Genomic DNA, 25,264 nt, shown 5'->3' with positions numbered 1-25,264 from the left:
CAAATAAATAAATAATTTAAAATATCATTTCTTCTGGAATGCAGATGACACAATTAATGGCAACAAATTGCAGTAGGAGCTACTGCTACCGTCTTAGTCACTTACTTCTAGCCTGCTTCCTTGTCCAACCCTAATCTAATGAGTTAGAGTTTGGATAGGCATCATAAGCAAGATAAGCCAGGATGGGGACAGAAGGCAGCAGAAATAAGCAAAGACCAGGTTATTTCATGGACTCTTCCATAACATTGGAATTGATCAGTCTCCAATCAAAGAGCGATATGCTTCTCAATTAAGTTAATTTCTCCCCTAGATCCATGAGGAGCTCATGTTTATTTGTTGGAAGAGAACAATCACTCACCATCCTGAAGGTTACCTGAATCAGCTGGGGATTTGCTCCGGCGCAATGGGGCTGGGCTTTTTGCTGAGCTCTTCTGTGGGGTTGGAGATGACTTGCTGCCTGGGGTGGTAGGTGGGTTTGCTTTCATTACTCGACACTCTGTAAATGAAACAAAAACAGAACACACTCATGAGATCCTGGTAAATGTGATGCTTTTTAGAAGCTGCACACCTATATCCTTGATGTCCTTTAGATGAATGGAATTCAGGTTCCCAAATTATCTGCAATGTTCGTGCTGCCTTGTATAAACTCTGGAACTCCACCCAGATGGAGGACATCCAGGTTTGGAGAATTCTGATTTGAACCAACTTTTCAACTTGGTTCCTCCCACATGTACATGATAAGGCAGTATCTCATTAGACAATGTCTTGTAATCTCTCCACTCCTTTTCTGATCTGCACAAGGGAACCTTCAAAAAGTTTGAAAAGTCTTTGCAAAACTTCATGATATCAAATTAGTTTGATGAAACTTCACTGAATGAACAGATCAGTCTGGTATTGAAACTGCTTTGAATGGCTTCCCTAATGGGAACCAATCAGAAACTCAGTTTAGTATGACTAATGAAAAGCAACACTTGATCTAAATATTGGACATGGATGCCTGGCAGAATAATTTCACTTTGTGCTAAATATACCTATTCCTGATGATGTAAGTCTCCTAAATTATCCATCTTGGCTTCAAATAAGGCATTGTACTAAGTTTCTACTCATACTAGAATGTCTCCTCAAAATCTAGCTTTAGGGTCCTTAAGTATGGGAAGATACTTTATATGCTCTCCAAGGATCACCAATCTAATTAAGAATTATCAATTTTAGCTACAATCTAATCGGATGGATGGATGGATGGAAGGATGGAAGGCTGTCTGGCTGTGAGGAAGGAAGGAATAGATAGGTAGATAGGTAGATAGGTAGATAGGTAGATAGGTAGATAGGTAGATAGATAGATAGATAGATAGATAGATAGATAGATAGATAGATAGATAGATGTTGTTAGTTACGAAGTCATGTCCGACCCATTGCGACCCAATGGACAGTGTTCCTCCAGGCCTTCCTGTCCTCTACCATCCTCTGGAGTCCATTTAAGCTCACGCCTACTGCTTCAGTGACTCCATCCAGCCACCTCGTTTTCTGTCGTCCCCTTCTTCTTTTGCCCTCAATCTTTCCCAGCATTAGGCTCTTCTCCAGTGAGTCCTTCCTTTTCATTAGGTGGCCAAAGTATTTGAGTTTCATCTTCAGAATCTGGCCTTCTAAAGAGCAGTCAGGGTTGATCTCCTCTAGGACTGACCAGTTTGATCACCTTGCAGTCCAAGGGATTCGCAGGAGTCTTCTCCAGCACCATAGTTCAAAGGTCTCAATTCTTTGGTGCTCAGCCTTTCTTATGATAGATAGATAGATTGATTGATAGATAGATAGATAGATAGATAGATAGATAGATAGATAGATAGATAGACGCAATCTGTGGAGGAACTTCAATTCCTATGTAGCATAGAAACTGATATAGAAAGATGTCACGTTCACTCTCCCAAACTCTCCAAAGCACCTTTTTGGAATAAGATCCAAAACATTTGGAAGATAATATAAAAAGAGGAAAACCAAGTGAAGGAGATCCAGATAGTGATAATTTCTTACAAACGGTGACAATTCCCACAAAAACAAGGGTGTCTGTCATAGTCTGGAAAAGCAATCTGTAATATACAATGATCTTGCTTAGTTCTTACAAAGTATTAAATGTCTTTAATAGATTCCAAATGAATCAGAGTTTCTCAGCACAGAAGTGGCAGGAGGGGCAACTGAGTGGAGTCTTACACAACTGCCAGGTTTTGTCTAAAGGAAAAATAATCAAGCAGATTTATAGAGGGGATTTTGGGGGACAGCGTGGCAAGAAGCAAACAAGACTTTGATGAAATTTACAATCTTCTTGTGAAACACAAAACATTGTTTCTTGTCTTGCCTTCTGGTGCGTTGGAAAATAGTTTGACCCCCTCTTCTTTGTGGCAGTACCTCAAATGCTGGAAGACTGCTATCATGTCACCCCCTTCTTTTTTCTAGACTAGCTGTACCCGAATTCTGCAAGTGTTCTTCATATGTTTTAGTCTCCAGGCCTTAGTTGCTCTTCTTTGCACTTTTTCCAAAGTCTCAACATCTTTTTTGTATGATGTGGTGACCAAAATTGGGCTCAATATTCCAGGTGTGGTTTTACTAAGGTTTTATAAAGCTGTACTACCATGTTTCCCTGAAAATAAGACCCTGTCTTATATTTTTTTTGAACCCTGAAATAAACGCTTGGCCTTATTGCCATGCGCTCAAAAGCCCGATTGGGCTTATTATCAGGGGATGTCTTATTTTGGGGGAAACAGGGTAACACGTCACAAGAATTTGAATTGGGTTCCAATCTTGGTAGGTTGGGTTCCAATGAGATGTATAAAATGCGATCTGAATTCTATTGTAATTCTGGGCAATATTATTTAATATAAAATGTCTAATACAAATGCAAGATAACCCCCAGTTTAGCAAGAAGATACTCTTCCCCTTTAAAAAATAATAATTGTGGAAGAGATTTTACCATTTTCATCCAGAGAAAAGTCATCCTGGGCATAGCGGAATTTTTCTGGGCCACAAGCGATAAATACATCATCATCGCCAAAGAAATCATGAAGGCAAGTTACCTATCAAAAAGATAAAGTCATTTGTTTAGTGTGAGTTGGCAGCATTCATTTTATGGCTCAGATTTCTTGGAAACATAAAACTGTTTCTCTCTCTGCCGTCAGTATCTCTATTTCCCTTTACACAAACTATAACACAAAATGTAATGTAGACTTGGCATAAAAAGAATCATCTATCATTTAAAGGGATGGTGGGAGATCGGTTATGTTGAAATAATGCAATGGTATGTTAAGCTTTCTGTTTTACAGGTTCTATTTCATGCCAAATGAATAACTGGGCAATTTCTTCCCATGCCTTCATTTTACAAGTTCCTGATTGTTTATGGGATTACATAATTACCAAAGCTCTCTGGGCAGGTTGCAAGAGTAGAACCTGACATTTTATATCACAAGAAGACATTAAAATGGAACATGTACATCTGATAGAATAAAGCCACTTCATTGAATCTTCTGATATGGGGGATCTCATTCTTGGTCTTATCTCATCCTGCTCTCTACCAGAAGAGAAGATGAGATCGTTGATAGCAGTGGTGAAATCTATCCGGCTTGTGTGAACTGGTAGCGGCGGTGCCGGGAGGCTCCGCCCATCCTGCAGGGACATCATTACATCCGTTTTTTACCCTCTGCGCACGCGCAGAAGGCTCTGTGCATGTTCAGAAGAGGCACGTGCACAGCACGCCCCTGCTCCCATGTGCTCCCATTCCCGAACTGGTAGCAAAGATAAGTCGATTTCATCGCTGGTTGATAGTCTATCCTCAGAGTCAACTTGAGTCTAATGATCTTGACTCCTCATGTCTGAGGGGCCTACACCAGAAACCAAGACTGATGAACCATTTTTTTCAGAAGATAAATCCACTTCACTGAATCTTCTGGTACAGGGATCTCCCCCTTGGTCCATCTCAATCTGCTCTCCATTAAAGGAAAGCATGAGATAGTTATAGTCCAATCCGAAGAGTCAATTTGAATCTGGTGATCTTAAACTCTCCAGGCCTACACCAGAAACCAAGACTGATGGACCAAGTTTCCTTAGAAGATATAGGCGGGTAATGCTTGAGGCTCAATGGAGAAGTAAGTCCTTCTTGAGAGTAATAGGTAGAAAGAATTCAGAAATAATGTAGTCTCAAATCTCTGACCTACCTGAAGTTTAAGCCAACCTATAGTTCTTGAAGGTCTAACTTAAGACCCAGAGTTTTCCTTTAGGCAGAATTAAAATACCACATAACAAAACAATTTCACTGCTTCATGCAAGGGAATAACAAAGATGAGGAGTATAATAAGTAAGAAAACAAAAAATGTTCCTGTAAGCTTCTTGACAAGTACAACCATGACAACTTAATTTTAACTTGTAAACTACCAGTTACAATTACACAGTGACAAGAAAACTACAATCCTGGAAATAAGCATTTCACAGTCATTCCTGTCACCTTCTCTTTAGGGACTTAAAATATTAAGGTGTCTTGAAACTAGAAATACGCAGGAAATAAGACCTTAAAATAGGGAATTCCTTCAGAAAATGTTTCCAGAGATGTGAAACACTCTTTTGACCATAAATTTGCTAGAAATATCACAGAGTTCAACATTTGTTAATTTAATGATTTGTTATTAGTTGGCTGGAGCTCCTGTGCATCCTTTGGATCGCAAAGGTGACAAAGAAGCAAGTATCAGAGTGTATAAAACCAGACTTGTCGCTGGCAGGCAAAAATCACAAAATTCTGCCTTACTTATTTTGTCCATGTCATGCAATCAAACGGAAAAGGCAGTTATGCTCAGAATAGGGCTGGACACCACCTCTGGACACCATCAAAGCCAACAGCAATCAGAGCATAAAAAAATCTGAAACAACGGCACAAGATCAGAATATGTGAGGAGAGCCGGCCCACAGAATCAATGAAAATTGGACACGGTTGAACAGATAGCATCTGTCAGCTGTCCCAATTTGGACTGTCAGCAAAGAAAACTCTTGGACTCATGGTCATAGAAAGTACACTTTACTAGAGCCAAGCAGTTCCACAGTAGCAAAGCTGAATCTGGCATTTCACACCCAAAATGTATAATTAACATTCCCCTTTATGTCTCATTTCCCCCCTCCCTTGGTTACCAGTGAGTATCTAATAGAATTCAAATTAATTATTTTGGTAACAGTCCCCAGCTGCATAGGCTTGAAGGTGTTGCATTCCATTGGATGAACTTTGAGAAGGCTGCAGTTGTTACTGGGTGCCATGATGATTTTCCCTTCTCTTTCCTCTATCCTCCCCACTTCTATCCAGCCCTGCAGGTTCCTTCCCCCATTTCTTAAGACAACCTGGGATCTAGCTAAGCAGGGTTGGTGCGGCAGGATGCAGGTCTGTACAGCACCATCATTAGTTGGTGATCTGTCCCCGTCCACACACACACACAAACACAGCCAGCCGAGGGTTAAGGAAACACTTTGGAACGCACCCAGGTCTTATCTCCGACTTGGCAGCGATAGACACACCGTCTGCCAAGTGCCTTTATTTTCACAGAAAAACAGACAGATAAAATACTCAGCTTCCAAATGTCCGACAACAATAATTATTTCTCTCCTCAGTTCCGAACGAGGCTTTAGTGACTATCCAAGGTTAGTTTTGTTCGTCACAAGGATCACTGACCACCACCCTCTATTATATAGTCTCTGGGGTGTGGTCCAGTGACTCAGTTCTAATCCCTAGCACGGCTCCTAAGCTGCTGCAATCGTTTATCACGCCTTCGGAGGCGTGCGTCCAGGAATGATGTTTCTCCGTCACTCTGATCCGAGCCACCTGTCTCCCTGCTAATCTCCTCTCCCTCGGCCGGCACCTGAGACAATGCCAGAGGGGAGGGGCCTGGAGAGGGAGGCCTGGCTGACTCCTCTTCCTCATGCTCGGAGCTTTCTTCCTCCGATGGGACAGGCTCAGAGGGCGGGGCCACAACAGTTGGCTGGAGTATCACGGGGCAATGAACAACTTCTTAAACAAATCTGAGAGTGAGCTTGCTTAAAAGGAATAACTATAGGTAGTCCTCAACTTACAATAGTTCACTTAGTGACCATTCAAAGTTACAGCAGCATTGAAAAAAGTGATTTATGACCATTTTTCACACTTATGACTGTTGTAGTATCCTGGGGGTCATGTGATCACCTTTTCCAAACTTCTTACAAGCGAAGTGAATGGGGAAACCAGGTTCACTTAACAACCAGGTTACTAATTTAACAACTGCAGTGATTCACTTAACAAATTTGGCAAGTAAAGTTATAAAATGGGGCAAAACTCACTTAACAAATTTCTCACTTAGCAACATAAATTTTGGACTCAATTGTGGTCATATGTTGAGGACTACCTGTAATTTGTATTAAATGAAAGAGACATGCTTGCAAATACAGGTAGTCCTTGATTTACAACCATTTCATTAGTGTCTGTCACTGAAACAAGTGACCTATGATCATTTTTGACATCTGTCGCAGCATCCTCATGGTCATGTGATCAAAATTCGGATGTTTGGCGACTGGTTCATATTTATGACGGTTGCAATGTCCCAGGTCATGTGATCCCCTTTTGCAACCTTCTGACAAACAAAAGGGGAAGCCAAATTCACTTAACAACTATGTTACTAACTTAATAATTGCAGTGATTCGCTTAACAACTGTGGCAAGAAAGGTCGTAAAACAGAGCAAAACTCATTTAACAAATCTCTTGCTTAGCAACAGAAATGTTGGGCTCAATTGTGGTTGTAAGTAATTTTTAGCTCTTAAAGCAAGATTGAAAAGGCCTTTGCAATCATTTCTAATGATCTAGATTTCAAGGTGTCTGTTTGCTACCTCAATTTATAAAATATGCAGTCATTTTCCCCAACGCTGGTTGAATTTGTTTTGTCATTGAGCTTATGTATGACTTTTTATTTGAACAAAAACTCAGATATTACAATGCAGCAAACTGATCTGGAGATTCAACTGAAATACCCTCAGATGGAAATTTTGTGTGGCTCTAAAGAACATAATTTAAGTGGCCATCTTGTTCCATGTTCTTCAAGCTTTGGCTCCAAGATGCCACTGTACAAAAGGGTTTTGAAGCAAGACTTGTGCAAATTGAGTTCTCTCATAAGGTAAACCTTTACAATGTTCCCTGTCAATTCTTCCCAAGTGATTCTAATTGTAATTCTATAGTCCTTGAATACACTAAAGACCTGGAGTTTGCCTCTAACCCTGCTTCTATCTACAACTTCAGGAGTGCTTATAGATTAACAGAGTTGGAAGGGACCTGGTAGGTCATCTAGTCCAACCCCCTGCCCTGCCCAAGCAGGAGACCGGCCTACACCATTTCTGACAAATGGCAGTCCAGTCTCTTCTTGAAAGCCTCTGGTGATGAAGCTCCCACAACTTCAGGAGTTCAAGATGACTTTTTTTCTCCCCGAATGAAGGGTTTCTTCCATTGAGGATTTAACACCACCACCCACAAGAATCGTTCTTCGGGTCTAGGTCTATCAGTCAGTCAGCTGGTTTCTACCTGCATCTGTGTGTTCATCCATCCTGCTTTTACAATCCTATCTAAATCCTTCAATTGATCATCTTGTTTCAACATCCATTCACCCAACCATCCTGCTTCTACAGCCTTGCTTCTATCTAGATCTATCAGTTGATCATCCACTGTGTTTCTATGTACACCTGCCTATTCTTCCATCCTTCCTGCTTCTACAGTCCTGCTTCTATCTAGAGCTATCAATTGATCATCCAGTCTTTATCTACATATGTTTATCCATCTGTCCATCTGTCCATCCATCCTGCTTCTACAGCCTCCCTCTTTCTCTCTCCCCTGCCCCCCATTTTATTCTGCTTCTACAGACTTTGCTTCTCTAAGAACCTGTACCCAACAAGAAAAGAAATTCACAGTTCCCTTTCCCAGAACAAGAGCACCAACCAATCTCAAAGGCTGGAAGGTTGGGAGGCTGGAAGAGCATATTAAAAGGAGGCCATGGGAAACCACTTCTGAATTTTTACCAAGGAAACATGGTTATGGCTATGTGGTCATTAGGAGTGAAGCTCAAGTTGAAATTTAATATCCTCCCACGATCTCTGCCAGTTCTATATTGAGCCTAATAAATACTTTACTTCTAAAATAGCTGACACTCTTTAAAAGATGGGGTCCAGTTTGTGTTCATACTAATCAGTTGTTCTAATTATATAGAGCAATTTGTCCAGAAATAGAATTCTCAGGGAAAAACTAGAGAAAATACCTCCAAAAAGACATGCGGTACTTCATTCAGTTCTAAATGCTTCTTTGTGCTCATAGCAATCATGGCCAGGAAAGAGAAGAACAGCTGATTTTCAAAAAGTGAGATAACTGACACAGCAGAGAGAAAAGTTGCAAAATTTGTTGGCTGCATTTTCCCACCAAACAGTCAATGGTTTGTTTGTCCAGATTTTATTGTATAAAGCACAATAGGTGGCATTCATATATTGTGCTAAGCTGTGAGCTTGAGTTTGTAAATTACAGACATTTTGGTTGCAGAGAAGCTATGCCCCAAAATCACATTATGAATAAAGTAAGCCTGCATAAGTAAATAATAAAAGAATGGAACGGAATGGAACGGAACGGAACGGAACGGAACGGAACGCAACAGAACCGAACAGAACAGAACAGAACAGAACAGAACAGAAAAGAAAAGAAAAGAAAAGAAAAGAAAAGAAAAGAAAAGAAAAGAAAAGAAAAGAAAAGAATAGAATACTGTATTCTTTGGGGCACACAAGGAATTTGTTTCCAATACATAAGCTCTCAGCATATACAGTATAAAAGCATCGAAGTGATAAATCATAAATCATAAGATACAATCACAAACCATGAGATACAACCAACAGAAAGGTGATAGACATAAGATACCAATAGTTATACGTAATAGGAAAGATTAGAAGAAGAATACTGTCTACTACATGTAGTAATACTATGCCTACTACCATGTAGTAATACTGTCCTACTACATGGTAGTAGGCATAACACAGTGCTATGGGAATTATGTAATAACTTTTAATGAAGGAAGAATAGAATAGAATAGAATATAACTTTATTACCATCATCAACCAGCAATAGACATATAATAATAATAATAATAATAACAACAACAACAACAACAACAACAACAACAACAACAACAATAATATAATACTCAGAACATCATACATCTTAAGAAGGTATTTGGTTGATACCTAGGACGCTGGCAGCAACCCGAATCAACCATTGGCACCAGTCAATGGTATTTGTGATGCATTTTTAAATGTTCAGTTGACTGAGTTTCATGTTTAATGAATAAAGTAAATAATAATAACAACAACAATAACAACAACAATAATAATATTGACATTAATATTGGATGATAACATCCCCGTTAAGAAAATACATGATCTCAAACCGTTAGGGTCACTCCCTAATTTACATGAGTAGAGAGCCGATATCTATGTGAATAATATATTTTTCCAAATATTGTTATAGATATCTCCAAAAATTGGCATAAGTTGACAGCTATAATTCTGTAACCAATTTTTTTTCTTGTGGACATTGCAGCAACCCAGAATTTTGCCACTGTATGCATGGTAGCCGGGTTTGAGTCCTGGAGGAGACTCCCTACTGTGGGAGAGGCAACCTATTTAATTCTTCTTGGAACTCCATGTCCTTCATTCTATCAATTACTACTTGCTTTGCTTTGTCAAAGCCTAGGGACATTAAGCATACCAGTGAGAGTCCATAAGAGCCCAGCTTGTGGTCTATCACCTGTTTCCAGGGGGAGGGGAAGTTGTCAGTCAACACTAGCGGGGACAGTCCCTCTGGAAAGAACTTACAATTACTGCAAGTTCAAATCTCACCAGGCTCAAGGTTGACTCAGCCTTCCATCCTTTCGAGGTAGGTAAAATGAGGACCCGGTTTGTGGAGGCAATAAGCTGACTTTGTATAAAAAAGAACACCGCTTAAGGGGCCCCCGAAAGCCCTACTAAGCAGGTATACACAAAAGTATGAAGGCTATTGCTTAATGCATTGTAAGCCGCCCTGAGTCTCCGGAAAAGGGTGGCATATAAATCGAACTAATAAATAAATAGATAGATAGATAGATAGATAGATAGATAGATAGATAGATAAATAAATAAATAAATAAGGCATACCTGTCTCAATTCTTAACTGGGCACTTGAAGTTCCTTTGGGTGCAGCTAAAATGGCTTGCAAGAATTTAGTTTGTATAGTTTCTAGCAAGTTTTTCTTCACAAGGATTCCTGTTTGTGTCCCATAAAGAATTTGTGCCAATGTTTGGCCTCAAAAAGTTTTAAGACAGCAGGTACTAATTGACCTCTGCCTGTGTAAAAGAAATGTTTAATTACATTTTAGGACCTATTGGCTGCTTGCAATGTATGCAAGTGGAAGACCACCCCAAGGTATCTAAATGTCGTAACCTGTTCCAATCTATGCCCTTCAATTTTCCAGGAGTATTGGCTGGGTCTTTAAGCAAAAACTAAAATTTTTGATTTATCAATGTTAAGGACCAACTTGTTCTGTCTACAATAGCCAAGTGTTGCCCTAATTGCTCCCTTCAGTCCAATGGGAGTTTGTGAAATAATATCAGCAGCATCAGCATATAGGAGAATTGGAATTTTGTGTTGTGCTAGGTTAAGAGGATGTAGATCAGGGTTCTGTAAGAGATCGATCAGGGGGTTAATGTAGAAGTTAAAAAGGGAGGGGGACAGGATGCGACCCTGCCATACCCCTTTTTGAACCCTTACTGGGCCAGTTAAAGTCCCTTGAAGATTACACCTCACTTTCAAGGTGGAATTGGCATACAATTTTTGTATGAGGAAAAGGAGGTGTTTATCGACTGTAGTGCATTTTAATTTCTCCCACAGGGTATTCCTAGATATTGAATCAGAGGCCTGCTTAAAATCAAGGAAGGCCACATAAAAAGTTTCTGGGCCTTTTTTCTGCTGACAAACTGCAACTCTGTGTTGCTCTCTGGGAGACTCAGATAGCTATTTCTGCCTTTTAAGGCGTCATCAGTGAGCCACACCCACTTCTCAGATATCCTCCCTGTAAAGGTACAATGTGTCTTTTTCTTTTTCGTAGGCTTTTATGTGCATATTCTTTCTAGCCAGGTTTTACCTACGTAAACTAAGTTGTTCTACAGGCAGAAAGGCAGAAATAGCTATCTGAGTCTCCCAGAGAGCAACACAGAGTTGCAGTTTGTCAGCAGAAAAAAGGCCCAGAAACTTTTGAATGAGATTTCACAGAACCAGGGCTGTAGAACAACTTAGTTTACGTAGGTAAAACCTGGCTAGAAAGAATATGCACATAAAAGCCTACGAAAAAGAAAAAGACACATTGTACCTTTACAGGGAGGATATCTGAGAAGTGGGTGTGGCTCACTGATGACGCCTTAAAAGGCAGAAATAGCTATCTGAGTCTCCCAGAGAGCAACACAGAGTTGCAGTTTGTCAGCAGAAAAAAGGCCCAGAAACTATATATATATATATTTGCACCAGATAGTGAAGTACCATGATGTGATCCACCGTAGATCTTCCTTCTCTAAAACCGGCTTGTTCATCTTTGATTATCCCCCCTGAAGTTAGCCAATCCTGAAGTTTATAGTTTAGGTGTTTGGCATACAATTTACTAATAACACTCAAAAGACTAATGGGTCTATAATTGCCTGGGTCATTTCTATTACCCTTTTTATAGATTGGTATAATAATTGCTAATCCCCAATCTCTTGGCATACGGCCCATTTTATCTATGAAAGTAAACAGAGATGCTAAAAGTGGAGCCCACCAACTGGTGTTCTTTTTGATTATTTCTGGGAGGACATTATCAGCACCAGGTGCCTTATTAGCCTTGAGGGCTCTGATCAACTGGGATATCTCTTCTGGTGCAACAGGGGGCTAGTAAGCAGTTTGGTAGAAACTAATTTGGCTCTCCTTAGTTACATAGTCGGTGTCTGTATATAGCTCTCTAAAATATTTTTCCCAGTCCTGAATCGGCACCTGATTAGTTGGGATAGGGGGGATTTTTAGTTGGGATAAGGGATGTATTTTTTGTCCTGACTAATGCAATTATTTATTTATTTATTTATTTATTTATTTATTTATTTATTTATTTTTATTCGGCTTATATGCCGCCCTATCTCACAATGGACTCAGGACAGCTCACAACAATAAAACACAAGCCACAATAAAAATAAAGACTAAAATCTAAAAAATTTAAAATTAACCCATTAAAACCCTAAAACCCCGTCATCAGACCAGGTCAAGGGATTTGAAAAGCCAAGTTTTTAATTCCCGGCGGAAGGTGCGAAGGTCAGGCGCTAGTCGGAGCTCCAAGGGGAATTAATCTCAGCCAAGACTCTTTCAAAGCCACACTTTTCTTTTCTTTTAGGAGGGTCTTATACTGTGCCTTCAACTGCTTTAAGTAGTGAGTGTGATCATCAGAAGGATCATTTTTACTTTTTCTGTACTCCTTATTACTGTATATACAGTAGCTTTTTTAGTTGCATGCAATCTCTATCAAACCATTTTTTGTTCTTTAAAACTGACAGGTAGATAGATTGAGCCAGCCCTTAGAAATTTCTGGTGCAATGTAAGAGTGAGGATTAGTGAATTGTGATTGCTTTCCAGTTGCGAGTCTACTTCCATCTTCTGCAAGAACTTCAGGAAGTCTTATGATATTATTCAGTAATCAACTGTATATTTTTTTCCTGCTCCCCGATACGTATAGTCTGCTGGGTAGTCACCCTATGTGGAACTATTAAAGATACAAAGGTCCAAGTGTACAGTCATCTGTCTTACACACAGACCTGCCCGATTTGCCTTAGTGTCTTTAAATTGTCTGGAATGCAGGGGTTCTCCTGATACATTCTCATCATAATGGATCTTAAATTGATTAAATAATGCTTGATCGTTTGGGCCCATCCTAGCATTTAAGTCCCCCCAAAAAATTATTGCTGCTGTAGGGTATTTGTGTAAGCAGCCCAGGATAAAATCTTCTATGCTGTCCAAAATCTTGTTGATCAAATTATTCTTATTACGTGGAGGAATGTAGATATTAAAAAGCAAAATCTCCACCTGTTTAAATAAGAGTAAGGTAGTTGCAACCCATTGCTGAAAAGGTGGCAATGATACATATTTAAATTGCAGGGATGTATTTACTAATGTCACAATGCCCCCTTTAGTTCTCCCACCCTTACTTGGGACAGTTGGGATAGAGTTAACCAGGGGTGAAATCTAATTTTTTTTGCTACTGGTTCTGTGGGCGTGGCTTAATTAGTGGGCGGGGCTTGGTGGTAAGGTGACTGGGTGGGCGTGGCCAAGTCAATGTCACTTCTTTGCCCTTTTTTAACCTACAAAACACAACACAACACAACTGGCTCACCCACAATGTAAAAGCAGCTGTGCTAGACTCAAAATGGCACCGCAACAAGCAGGAACCTCACACAGCCACAAAAAGCCCCAAAAACCAACTTTTACACTTTACACACACAAAATTCCACATACAGCTTTGTGAGATTTTGTGTGTTTGTGTAGTTAGAGTGAAACACTACAGAAACACACTAAATCTCAGAAAGCTGCACAAATATTACTTTATTTTATTTTATTTTTATTTTTATATAAAAGCAGCTAAATTTAAAACTTCCTAAACTTTAAATGGCTAGGTCTAAAAAAAGAACAACTAAAAAAAAAACCTAATTAACTATTTTTTTTAAAGCTCCTTTAAAAAGCTCCTTTTTTTTTTCTTTTACATGGCTCTGGCGATCCAAGCTGAGTTGCCTGATTAGCAGGCAACTCAGCTGGGATCGTCAGAGCTTGGTTGGTCAGAGCCATTTAAAAGGAAAAAAAGGCTCTGATGATCTCAGGGCTCAGCTGGGCATGGGGGGCAGGGGCAGGGATTTTTGCTACTGGTTCTCCGAACTGCCCGCTGCCATCGCTACCTACTCGCCCAAGCCGGTCCGAACCGGGAGCATTTCATCCCTGGAGTTAACCCAATAACCATCTAACTATAGCTCTGCGGAGGCACAGGTTTCCTGTAACGAGAATGTCAAATAGTGATATATAGTCAAAAAAAGTTGGTCTTTTGATGGAACAGTCCACCCCACTATATTCCAGGTAATGATGGAGAGAGGATCATCTTTTGCAGCTCATCAGGAAATTTGATTTATACAAATGGAAGTTGTATGGTTGTTGCAATGGCTTGAGGTGTCATCACATGCGAAATTGGTCTTCTCTAAAAGGAGGGGTGCCTCATCTAAATTCTGTGTCGACTCCTGGGAAAATTGTTCAGGGTAAGAGGATTTAGCACCAGCTAACAAGGCTTGCCATTCCGATGCTTCTTCTCTAGGTGTAGAGCAGGGGGTTATTCGATCATGTTCCATTCGGCTTTGAGCTGGTGACACTGACTTGGGTCCTCTCTTGATTTGATGAGGTGCTAAAGGTATCATAGGATAATCACATAAGGATGCTAGCATCTCCTTATCTACTGTGGCCTCTAATGGCCCCTGTGTGTCTTGGCTTCTGTTTTCCATGATCTCATATTCATGCAAACCCTTGCCCTGTGGGGGAGAAGTAAGAGGCTCAATTATTGGGGAAACCAGATCAATAAGCGGTTCAGCTGTGTTGATTATGTCCAATATAGGATTTCTTTAAATTTTCTAACTTGAATAGTGTATTATCTTGTTCTTTCCTTGGGAGAGCACCAAAAGCATTAATGAGACCTGTTTCTGTTAATTTCATCTTCTCCAGACAAGGCGTTACAGCAACTTTGGGAGCTCGCATGTTAACAATTAAGGGTTTAACCCTTTCCTCACAGAAAACTGATGGGGAAGATTTGAAAGGAGGCTAGATGTGCCTTCATCTTGAATAACATCAGTGGTAGTATCTGCTTCCAATTTGGGGCCTCAGGAAGCCACTCCACAGCACGGAGATCAATCTGCCCCCAGTGACAGTGAAGAAGCTGGTTTAGAGAATTTAGTATAGCACTCTTGGTAATCCAGCGTCTGTGATTAATTCTGTTCATATGGATTCTAAGTGTAACCTGATGTGTTTGTAGTGAGTGATGTGATTGCTATAATTGTAGGAGAGATGCTCTACTGTCTTCCAATGAAACTTCTCTATTAATACCTCCTCCTCTTTATGCCTTATCTAGAGAAGGACTGTTTGTCAGTTTTGGAAGACAATTTTCTTTTTGCTTCTAAACTGCCACATATTTTAGCTGGGGAAGTTGGGAGGGGGTTGTTGTTGGAGTGGTAGAAAGTTAGTCATAACAACATTCGGTACTCAAGGACTGTTGCTCGCGTCTGATGCAGACTGCATGAAGATTGTATCCGATGGAGTGTCTAGTATCTGCTGTTTTGTCAGATCTCTTTGCAGGTCCCGTTCTAATCTCTCCAGATTGTTGGAAATGGAGGGGGGGTACTCATCGATTTTTGGTTGTTTTGCATTCTTCATTGGTGGGAGAGATCCTGGGCTGGTGCCATGGCGCTTCTTTCTTTTCCCCATGCCTTATTAGTCTTCAGCAGCCAAAACTTTGTCTGTGTTGTGGTCAATGTTGTTATTGTCTCCAAAAAATATTATTTAAATAAAAAGGCTCCAATGAGTATACTAAAAATTGATAAAATAAAATAAAACCAAGAGAAGCTGCTACTAACATGTTCCGGCAGCAGCAGCCCCTCTCCCTCCCCTTAATGAAGGAAATGGGCAATGAGATAGACCTGAGTCACAGTTATATGGATTCACATGCTGTGTTAAGCCAGAAACAAAATTTGGGATTTACACATTGAGTTGATAAATTGGGTTAGGCCAAATCTAAGCAAATCATATTACAGCTTCATGCTATGTGTGAACTCTGCCACACACTCTTTTGCACTTCACAGCAACTTTAAGGCAGAGGTTGAGTAGTTCTCTCAAGAGGCATATTGTGCATTCCAATTCCACCACCTTACATTTTGTATTTGCAATGCAGGTGTTTCTTCCCTAGCCCTACATATATGTGCATAAAACTGTTGACATATGCGAACGGTGGAAAATAAGATGAATTTTGCATACACATTTGGCAAACATCTTATTGCATCTCTGTGGTTTTATTTCTCAAGTGAGCATTCTCCATAATTTCCAAAGATTGAAGTTCTGCAGATATTTGGCTAGCCTCATCTTTGTTCAGACTGAAATTTTTTTTTTAAAAAAAAACTCACTACATTTATTCTTGTATTTTTTGATATTTTATTTCCATTATAGCATCACTTTTCCTGTACATAATCTATTTGCTTAGTTCTCAAATCAAATGTTATATTACCTTATTATTTATTTATTTAGCGTATGATGAGAGCATGACATAAGAGAAGGAAACATATACATACAAACCACATAATGTTATACAAAACTTCTATGGGGTATGTCAGGGGCTTCATAACTGCATGTCCAATTCAGCTATCCAGGCGAAGGCCTTTGATGTTACTTTGGGCAGATCTTGCACAATATGTGTAATAATTTGCATAGCAGCACCACAATTGCAACAGGGGAATACTTATGTAGTAATACTGCCTTATGTAGATCTGAGATGAACAATCTTTGAGGAAAGTTGTTGGAAGAGATGAACATAGGGAATGAAGGAATAAGTTAAATGGATATAATCATATCAGAATAATAGAACAACAGAGTTGGAAGGGACCTTGGAGATCTTCTAATCTAAATTCCTGCTCAAGCAGGAAACCCTATACCATTTCAGATGAACTGTTGTAGCGCGGGAATAACGAGAGGCACAAGCAAGCTAGTGACAACAGCTCTTTAATTCAGGGTGAGACTTCAGCAAAGAAACACAGGCAACAGCCCTCCTTAGATACAGTTCTGAAATAACCGTTAACCAATCACAAACATTCTATCATTTGAATTTCCCGCACAAAATGGATACATACAGAACATGAACGGTGTCCAATCTCTTCTTAAAAACCTCCAGTGTCGCAGTGCCCACAATTTCTGGAGGCAAGTTGTTCCACTGATTAATTATGGAACGTTGGTTCTCTCCTTGATTAGTTTCCATCCATCACTTCTTGTCCTGCCCTTTGGTGCTTTGGAGAATAGGCTGACCCCCTCTTCTTTGTGAGAAGAGGTCTTCCTTCCTTCCTTCCTTCCTTCCTTCCTTCCTTCCTTCCTTCCTTCCTTCCTTCCTTCCTTCCATCCTCCCTCCCTCCCTCCCTCCCTCCCACCCTCCCTCCCTTGCAACCATCTGGACAACTCTCAGACATTTTCTTGATAAGTCCCCAAAATGCTCTTTCCAAAACACAACTGGATTTTCTTCATTGTTTCCTTTGAAAAGAGAGATTGAATTTACCCTGAATGTTCTTTCTCCTTGCACTGCATGAGAGTCCATTGAATGGGTATTCTCCTCAGCTGATTGGCCAGAGACTGAGTTAAAATTTGAAAAAGCATGCCTCCACTTCCTTCGTAGCTCCAGTTTGATAACAAAAGTCCGGATCTGAAGAAATATAAACCTGAACGGTACAAAGTTAATAGCAATCCAGGACCCCCAACACAGAGGGGGGGTGGGTATGGACTCTCACACACCGTAAGGAGAAAGAACATTCAGGGTAAGTCCAATGTCTCTTCTCCCTTGCTCTGCTTAGAGAGTCCATTGAATGGGATATACCCAAGCTAAATATCCCCTGGGTGGGAAGAAGTAGATCAAAATGTTGGCTCTGCAGGAAGGATCTGTTTAAGCGGTTTGCCCTTGCTTTCTTCTTCCCAGGACTGAGAAAAAAGAACTAGCCTCCAGGCACCCAACTGGCGTCATGCCCAAAGCAGAACTATAACACAGTCTTCTGGTTTCTAGTTTGGTTCCTTAACCACCAGGTCAAATTGTCTCTTACTTTGCCTTTGAGTCATTCTTGATTCCTAACGACCGCATGAACAAATCCCTGCAGTTTCCTTGACAAGGTTTTTCTCAGAAGTGACTTGCCATTTGCTCCTTCCCAGGGCTGAGAGAGAGGGACTGGCCCAAGCCATCTACAGTAGCTAGCTTTGTGCTTAAGGTGGGACTAGAATTTATAATCTCCCAGTTTCTAGACTGATGCTATAACCAGTAAACCAAACTCGCTGTCATGGAGAAGGATAGAGATTATGTTTTCTTTTTAGGATTTTCTTTTATCTAGTTACAAATTGTACCCTTCTTTTATAGCATTTCTACTTTGGAGAGATCTCACTTGCAGTTGGAGTCACCATCTTCACTTTTTCTGAAATTTCCACACCAATATTGTGGGAAGCTGTGGTTCCTGTTCTCAAAAATTGACCCATGGAGTTTTAGAGAGTTTTATATGGCATACTTTTGCTTTAGTTCAAGATCTGTGATAGTACATTTATTGTCACACTCCCCCCAAACTCTATTTATTTACCAAAATTTAAGGCAGTGTTTAGCAGCCTTAAACTCAGCAACTTTAAGATGTGTGGACTTCAATTCCCTGAATTCCTTAACTTGGCTAGGGAATTCTGGAAGGTGTGGTCTATACATCTTAAAGCTGCCAAGGTTGAAAAACACTCATTTAAGGAGCAACTAAATCCCAAATGAGTTTGGGAGTTTAACAGTCTGTTAAAAAAACCTAGAACAATAAAATAAAAGAAGAAAAGGAAGGGTATCCAGAAAAAGGGGAACCAGGGAAATGAGCAGATTTTCAGTGTTTTGAGGAACCTCATTAGGACAGGATCCCTTTAATTTTTTTGGAATGGAATATGAGTTGAGGTTGACTTTCAAATAAAATTTCTGGGATTGTTTGCTAGATGCTAAAATAGTTATACTTACAGGTGAGTGATATTTCTCAGTGGAAGAATGGCACCCATGCCTTGAGGCATTGGTATTAAGATGTCATTTCAATATTTTCATAAAACACGTTACTAAGCATTGGATAATGAGCACTGCCAAATTACCCAAGTGTTCTAGAAAGAAATGAACATATGGAAACTGTGGAAGAGAAGATGGCAGCAAGTAGCACAAACAAATTATCTGTAAGTTCATAAAAATATGTTTGGGGGACTGCGAAAACTAAGCCCGCTTGCAATTTTTGTTACATGCTCTTTTTATTAGCAGAATAACCAAGGTGGAAGGGACATTGGAGGTCTTCTAATCTAACCTCCGATCAACCATACCAGACAAATGGTTGTCTAGGCGCTTCTTAAAAATCTCCAGTGTGGAACATCTATAACTTCAGGGAGGGGGTGGAACTGGTTAATTGTTCTCACTGTTAGGAAATCCTCCTTAGTCCTAGATTGCTTCTCTCCTTGATTAGTCTCCATCCATTGCTTCTTGTCTTGCCTTCTGGTGCTTTGGAAAATAGGTTGACCCCGACTTCTTTGTGACACCCCCTCAAATATTGGAAGACTGCTATCATGTCACCCCTAGTCCTTTTCAATAGACTAGACATACCCAATTCCTGTAACCATTTTTTGTATGTTTTAGCCTCCAACCTCCTAATCATTTCTGTTCCACTTGATGAGGTTTATGAAGATTGTTCCTGATTTAATCCTGATAATTACAACCCTGAAGATAATCACCCAATGAGCTGCTTGCATCTAGGACTTTCCCTGCTGTACCAGGAAGACAAACAATTCTTTTAAATACAAATCAGTGTCAACATTACAGTTGGTTAAGATTGCAAATAGAAATCGTCCCCAAAGTATGTTTCTGAAGATTACTCAGGAAACATTTTTGGACATTCAAAAAGGTGTGCAAAAAAAGTTCTGGGTCTGTCATTTCCAGCCTATCTGAGAATAAGTTAATGCTGCTCTTGGAAGGCTATAGCCTTCCAACTGTGCATCAGCTTGAATTAAAATAGCACACACTTGGCCATTAGGTAAATTGCACCCAATATTAACATTAAGCTGGAAGTGAGTATGTTTGGGGAAATGTTGGTACCTCCAATACTTGAGGAAGCCAATTAGTCTCAAGCTGAGATGCTTTTTTATTCATATGAATAATGTATTTGCAGCCAGGGGTGCCAGGGATTGCATTATTAACCTCTGTTAGAGAAAAGATTCATTGGTCTACAGTCAACAGCTCTGCAATAGTTGCCTCAAGGTGTCAAAACATCAGTGCTTAAAATAGTTGAAGATTCCTCTTCCAATCAATAATGAATGAGCAATCCTCAGTGTAAATTCTAGATCTCTGTTGAACTACCTAGATTTTCCACCTTGCTCCAAGCTAATCTGACTTTCCTCTTTCCAGTCTCTGCAAAAAGCTACCAGTCACATGGTAGGAAGACACTTAATTCCTAAACTTGCTTAGTTTTAGAAAAAAAATAATACCTACTTTAATTTTAAGAAATTTCTTGCCATATTACCAGACCCTCCAAGCATGGTGGCACAGCCACATTTTCAGATCCTTCCTAAAGATCAAATATTCGGGATCAATTTAAATTCTGGAAGAACTATGTTCCAAAAGATTGGTGCCATTTTCCTGAATCTTGTCAGATTCCTTAATAGACAAGACCCATAACATATCTCTTCTGTGGGATCTGATGGGATAGGTAGATGTACCCAAGGATAGGTGGTTCTTCAAATATCCCTCAAATGCCTCACCTTTTGTTTTTTGTTTTGTTTGTTTGAACAATTTACATATCAGTAGAGTTCCCTATACTGTTTGGCAGTAAACATCTTAAATGAGTTACATGCTGAATGGAGAATTTCTTATTCTTAGATATCCTAGAATAAGGAATCACCAAGATTACTTCCACCAACACTGACAGGGCAAGCCACTGTATATAAACAGAGGGCAAACCCCCACTCTGATGACAGCACTGTTGATATCACCTAATTGGATAATGAAATATCTGTAAGAAAACAACCAAGATCAGAAATTGCCAAGGACCCCATAGCCCTAGGATCTCCCACCAACTGATGTTACTAGGTGAACTTGAATTCTACTAGGGATGAAACTGGGAATTTTATGAAGTAACTTAATGATGTATGTGTTATATCATTTAATTCAAAATGCTTGGCAATATTTGGGATCTCTCCCTTCTGCCGAGTGGGCCCTGGACCTTTGCCTGAAAATCCTACCCTTATGGCAGGACACCATTTTTGCACTGTGAGAAGAAAAAACACAACTTTCTTTCTTCTCTCTTTTCATCCTACACACCAGAACCATGTCTGCTTAGGGTGCTGTATTTCTTACATTAAATGCACCAAAAGACACCACGGTCTTCCCTTAAAATGCTCCATTCTCTACTCTTTCCCATGTCTTCTTTCGTCTTATTCCTATCTTAAAAGACATATCAAGATATGGATACTCCCACGGTGGGGATCACAAGAAAGCATAATCACCGAAGCTCAATGTAGCAAGCAAAATCTGGAATGCTTAATTCCCCCCCCCCTCCCGTAACCATTAGCTTGTCTCTAGACTATAAATATCCTTGCTACCCTCATTTTACTCTCAATATAAACTGGAAATGAATGTCAGGAAGCCTTTAAATATTAGATAAGATCCAGCTAGTAGAACAGTCTAATTAAAACACACAGCTTTTACTGCCTTCATATATTTTTACAGCCATTACTAGGGGTCAGGGTGAAGGCCCTTCACTTGCTATTTTCTTCTGAAAGATGCTTTCATGTATTTTTACTAGCTAAATCAGATTTTTATAAATATATAAAAAATGCTAGGCTAATCACTTTATATATGCTTAAGAAGCTCATAACAGATGTCTGTAAGAGGGGTCCTTGGTGCTCCCTGAGCTTGCTTGTTTTCTTGCAGAAGATTCATTACCCAAACTAGGTAACATCATCAGTGCTAATATAGAAGTACTAGCATTGATGATGTTACATAGTTTGGGTAATGAAACTTCTGCAAGAAAACAAGCAAGCTCAGAGAGCATCAAGGACTTCATTGTTCTTCTCCTTCTCCTTCTCTCCACAAATTCCTCTCTCTTCTAGCACTGATGAGTTGGGTAATGTTTGGGTAATGAAAGTTTGGGTAATGAAACGTCTACATGATAACACCCATGCTCAAAGAGTACAAGGACTCCTCATATTAACCGTGAGCTACTAATATTCTCCTTTATTAGACTTCTGTAATGATTAAATTGCACCACTGAATTCTACTGTAGAGCGTGATACTAATGTACTAAAGCTTCAGGGGGTTTCAATTCAATTGTATAGAATGTGAAGGATGTATGTTTTTGTTTCATTTTTATAGTTTTCTTATATATGATGGACACTGAAGATGACATTTAATTTCGTTGTTTGAGGTGAAATGACAATAAACTAAACTAAACTAAACTAAACTAAACTAAACTAAACTAAACTAAACTAAACTAAACTAAACTAAACTAAACTAAACCAAACCAAACCAAACCAAACCAAACCAGAATCCATAACAGGAACATAAGCTATTAAGTAGGGATATGCTTTTTTTTCCCATCACAAAGCAAGTTCTACCTATAGATGAAACCACAAAATGATATTAGAGTAGCACAAAAAGAACTGGAAAAGACTGTAAAATATCAGAACGTCATAATTTAAAAATGAATGTTATGGACTGAATAAGTAGAGGTTTCAGGGGTCCTTGGTTGTTTTCTTGCAGACTTTTCCTTACTCAAACTAGGTAACATCATCACTGCTAGTGAAATGTCTGCAAGAAAACAACCAAGCTCTAAGAGCCTTAAGAACCCCTCATTTCAATCCTGAGCTACAAATATTCTCCTTTATTGATAAGCAGATGTTTTCCCATTAATTATTGGTGCATTTGGAGTTATAACAATCAAATTGTCAAAACAGACAAAATTAAAATTATTTGACCTCTCACACTGTTTAACAGATACTGGTCTAGATTTGATTTTGATACTTAATTTTAAAAAACAGCTTTACAGAGGTAACTACAGAAGTACTTGGACTATGGAAAATTTAGGATAAAGCTTGAGTTGACCCTAGATTATCAATATTTCTTGTGCATTCACTGGAAGAGAGACTATGTAAAATACAAAGTCAATATAACACTTGCCCTCATTATCACACACTCTCCATGGATTTCTTTGGAAGACTATTTAGAAGGTTCAATTGGTTCAGAATTTTGTAGCTCCCTTGTTAATGAGCATCTGCCAATATGAACAGATAACATTGGAGCTCCAGACTCTTCACTGGCTGCCAACTAGCATCTCTCGGCAATTCCATATGCTGGTTTGGAAAGCCATCCATGGCTTGGCACTAGAAAACATGTAGGATCACCTTCTCCACTCAATTTCAACCTGCCTGATTTGGACATCCCAGGAGAACTTGCTTGTGAACCCACAAGGGACTGAAGCTGGTAGGCATGACTTTTTTGTGGGTGCATCTGCTCTTCACCACCATTCCATTAACTTTCCTCAAGCTATTAAAAACTGAATTAAATCAGAGAGCCCTTTGGGAGGATGAACTGACCCTTTGGGCTGACCGATCGATGGTTATGTCACTTTTGATTAATTCTTTTTATATTCTTTCACTGTGCTATTTTATTTCTTTTCTCTTGATGTATGTGAACTGCCAAGAGATTTTTTTTATTGCAGCAGAGTACAACTCTGATCAATAAAGGCTCTATTTCACTAAGATATAATTTAAAAGCGAATTTTTACAAAATGATGTACAGTTGGTATATGACTCCATAAAAATTATCTAGAATATATAAAGGTGCTTCAGTTTTAGTTGGAAATGTGGACAGTGTCAAAGGTCATTTTATCATGCTTGGTGAACTTGTAAAAAAGCCAGAAAATGTTAGGTTTAAATACATACAATGATGCAAAAAAAAAAATTAAAGACTAATATTTAACTGAAGCTAAAACTATTTTATTGGGATCCGGCTATTTTGGCTAACTATCGTCCAGTCTCCAACCTTCGCTTTATTGCGAAGGTTGTTGAGAGTGTGGTGGCGCGACAGCTTCCCCAGTACCTGGATGAAGCTGTCTATCTGGATCCGCTCCAGTCCGGCTTCAGACCTGGGTACAGCACGGAAACGGCATTGGTCGCGTTGGTGGATGATCTCTGGAGGGCCCGGGATAGGGGTTATTCCTCTATCCTGGTCCTATTAGACCTCTCAGCGGCTTTTGATACCATCGACCATGGTATCATGTTGCGCCGGCTGGAGGGACTGGGAGTGGGGGGCACTGTTTTGCGGTGGTTCTCCTCCTATCTCTCCGACCGGTCGCAATCTGTGTTGACAGGGGGGCAGCGGTCGACCCCAAGGCGCCTTGTTTGTGGGGTGCCGCAAGGGTCGGTCCTCTCGCCCCTCCTGTTCAACATTTATGTGAAGCCGCTGGGTGAGATCATCCGTGGTTTTGGGGTGGAGTTCCATCAGTACGCTGATGACACTCAGCTGTACATTTCCACCCCAGACCATCCCAATGATGCCTTGGAAGTGATGTCCCAGTGCCTGGAGGCCGTGCGGGTCTGGATGGGGAGAAACAGGCTTCGACTCAACCCTTCCAAGACCGAGTGGCTGTGGCTGCCGGCGTCCCGGTATAGCCAGCTGACGCCATCGCTGGTTATTGGGGGCGAATCATTGGCCCCCACAGAGAGGGCCCGCAACTTGGGTGTCCTCCTGGATGCGCGGCTGTCCTTAGAAGGGCATATGACAGCCGTGGCCAGGAGGGCTTTTTGTCAGGTTCGCCTGATACGCCAGTTGCGTCCCTTTCTGGACCGGGACTCCCTACGCACGGTCACTCAAGCACTCGTCACTTCTCGTCTGGACTATTGTAACGCTCTCTACATGGGGCTCCCCTTGGGGTGCACCCGGAGGCTCCAACTGGTGCAGAATGCGGCTGCGCGGGGGATTATGGGAGCGACGGGGCGCTCCCATGTGACTCCTCTCCTGCGCGAGCTGCATTGGCTTCCGGTGGACTTCCGGGTGCGCTTCAAGGTGTTGGTGATTACCTTTAAAGCGCTCCATGGCTTAGGGCCAGGGTACTTACGGGACCGCCTTCTGCCACCAATAGCCTCCCACCGGCCGGTTCGCTCCCACAGAGAGGGCCTCCTCAGGGTGCCGTCGGCCAGACAATGCCGGCTGACGACCCCCAGGAGGAGAGCCTTCTCTGTGGTGGCACCTACCCTATGGAACAATCTACCCCCAGAGATACGAGTGATCTCCGACCTCCGGATTTTTCGTCGGGCCCTAAAAACTCATTTTTTTCAACTAGCCGGTCTGTCCTGATTTTAGGGTTAGTTTTAAAATTTTTAAAATTTTAATATTTAT

General features: G+C 40.4%; 1 protein-coding gene across 8 annotated transcripts in view; it reads right to left on the bottom strand.

The window, feature by feature from the left end:
* The window catches only part of DCX (doublecortin), a 130,139-nt gene that overhangs the window by 19,396 nt on the left and 85,479 nt on the right, over nt 1-25,264 (bottom strand). For 4 of the 8 annotated variants that reach the window (XM_060692054.2, XM_034435064.3, XM_060692055.2 and 1 more), the window contains exons 4-5: nt 2,960-3,062; nt 359-496 (exon numbers count right to left, since the gene is read on the bottom strand). In XM_060692054.2, coding sequence (XP_060548037.1) covers nt 359-496; nt 2,960-3,062 — 241 coding nt within the window. The remainder of the gene's footprint in view (nt 1-358; nt 497-2,959; nt 3,063-25,264) is intronic. The other 4 variants (XM_087877495.1, XM_087877492.1, XM_087877493.1 and 1 more) reach the window with 1 other exon arrangement.

The sequence above is a fragment of the Pantherophis guttatus genome, chromosome 12 (genome assembly GCF_059756535.1).
Source record: "Pantherophis guttatus breed Tessera chromosome 12, ASM5975653v1, whole genome shotgun sequence".
Classification (NCBI taxonomy): domain Eukaryota; kingdom Metazoa; phylum Chordata; class Lepidosauria; order Squamata; family Colubridae; genus Pantherophis; species Pantherophis guttatus.
The sequence above is the reverse complement of the archived record's forward strand: the minus strand, read 5'-3'. Positions and strand labels throughout refer to the sequence as shown.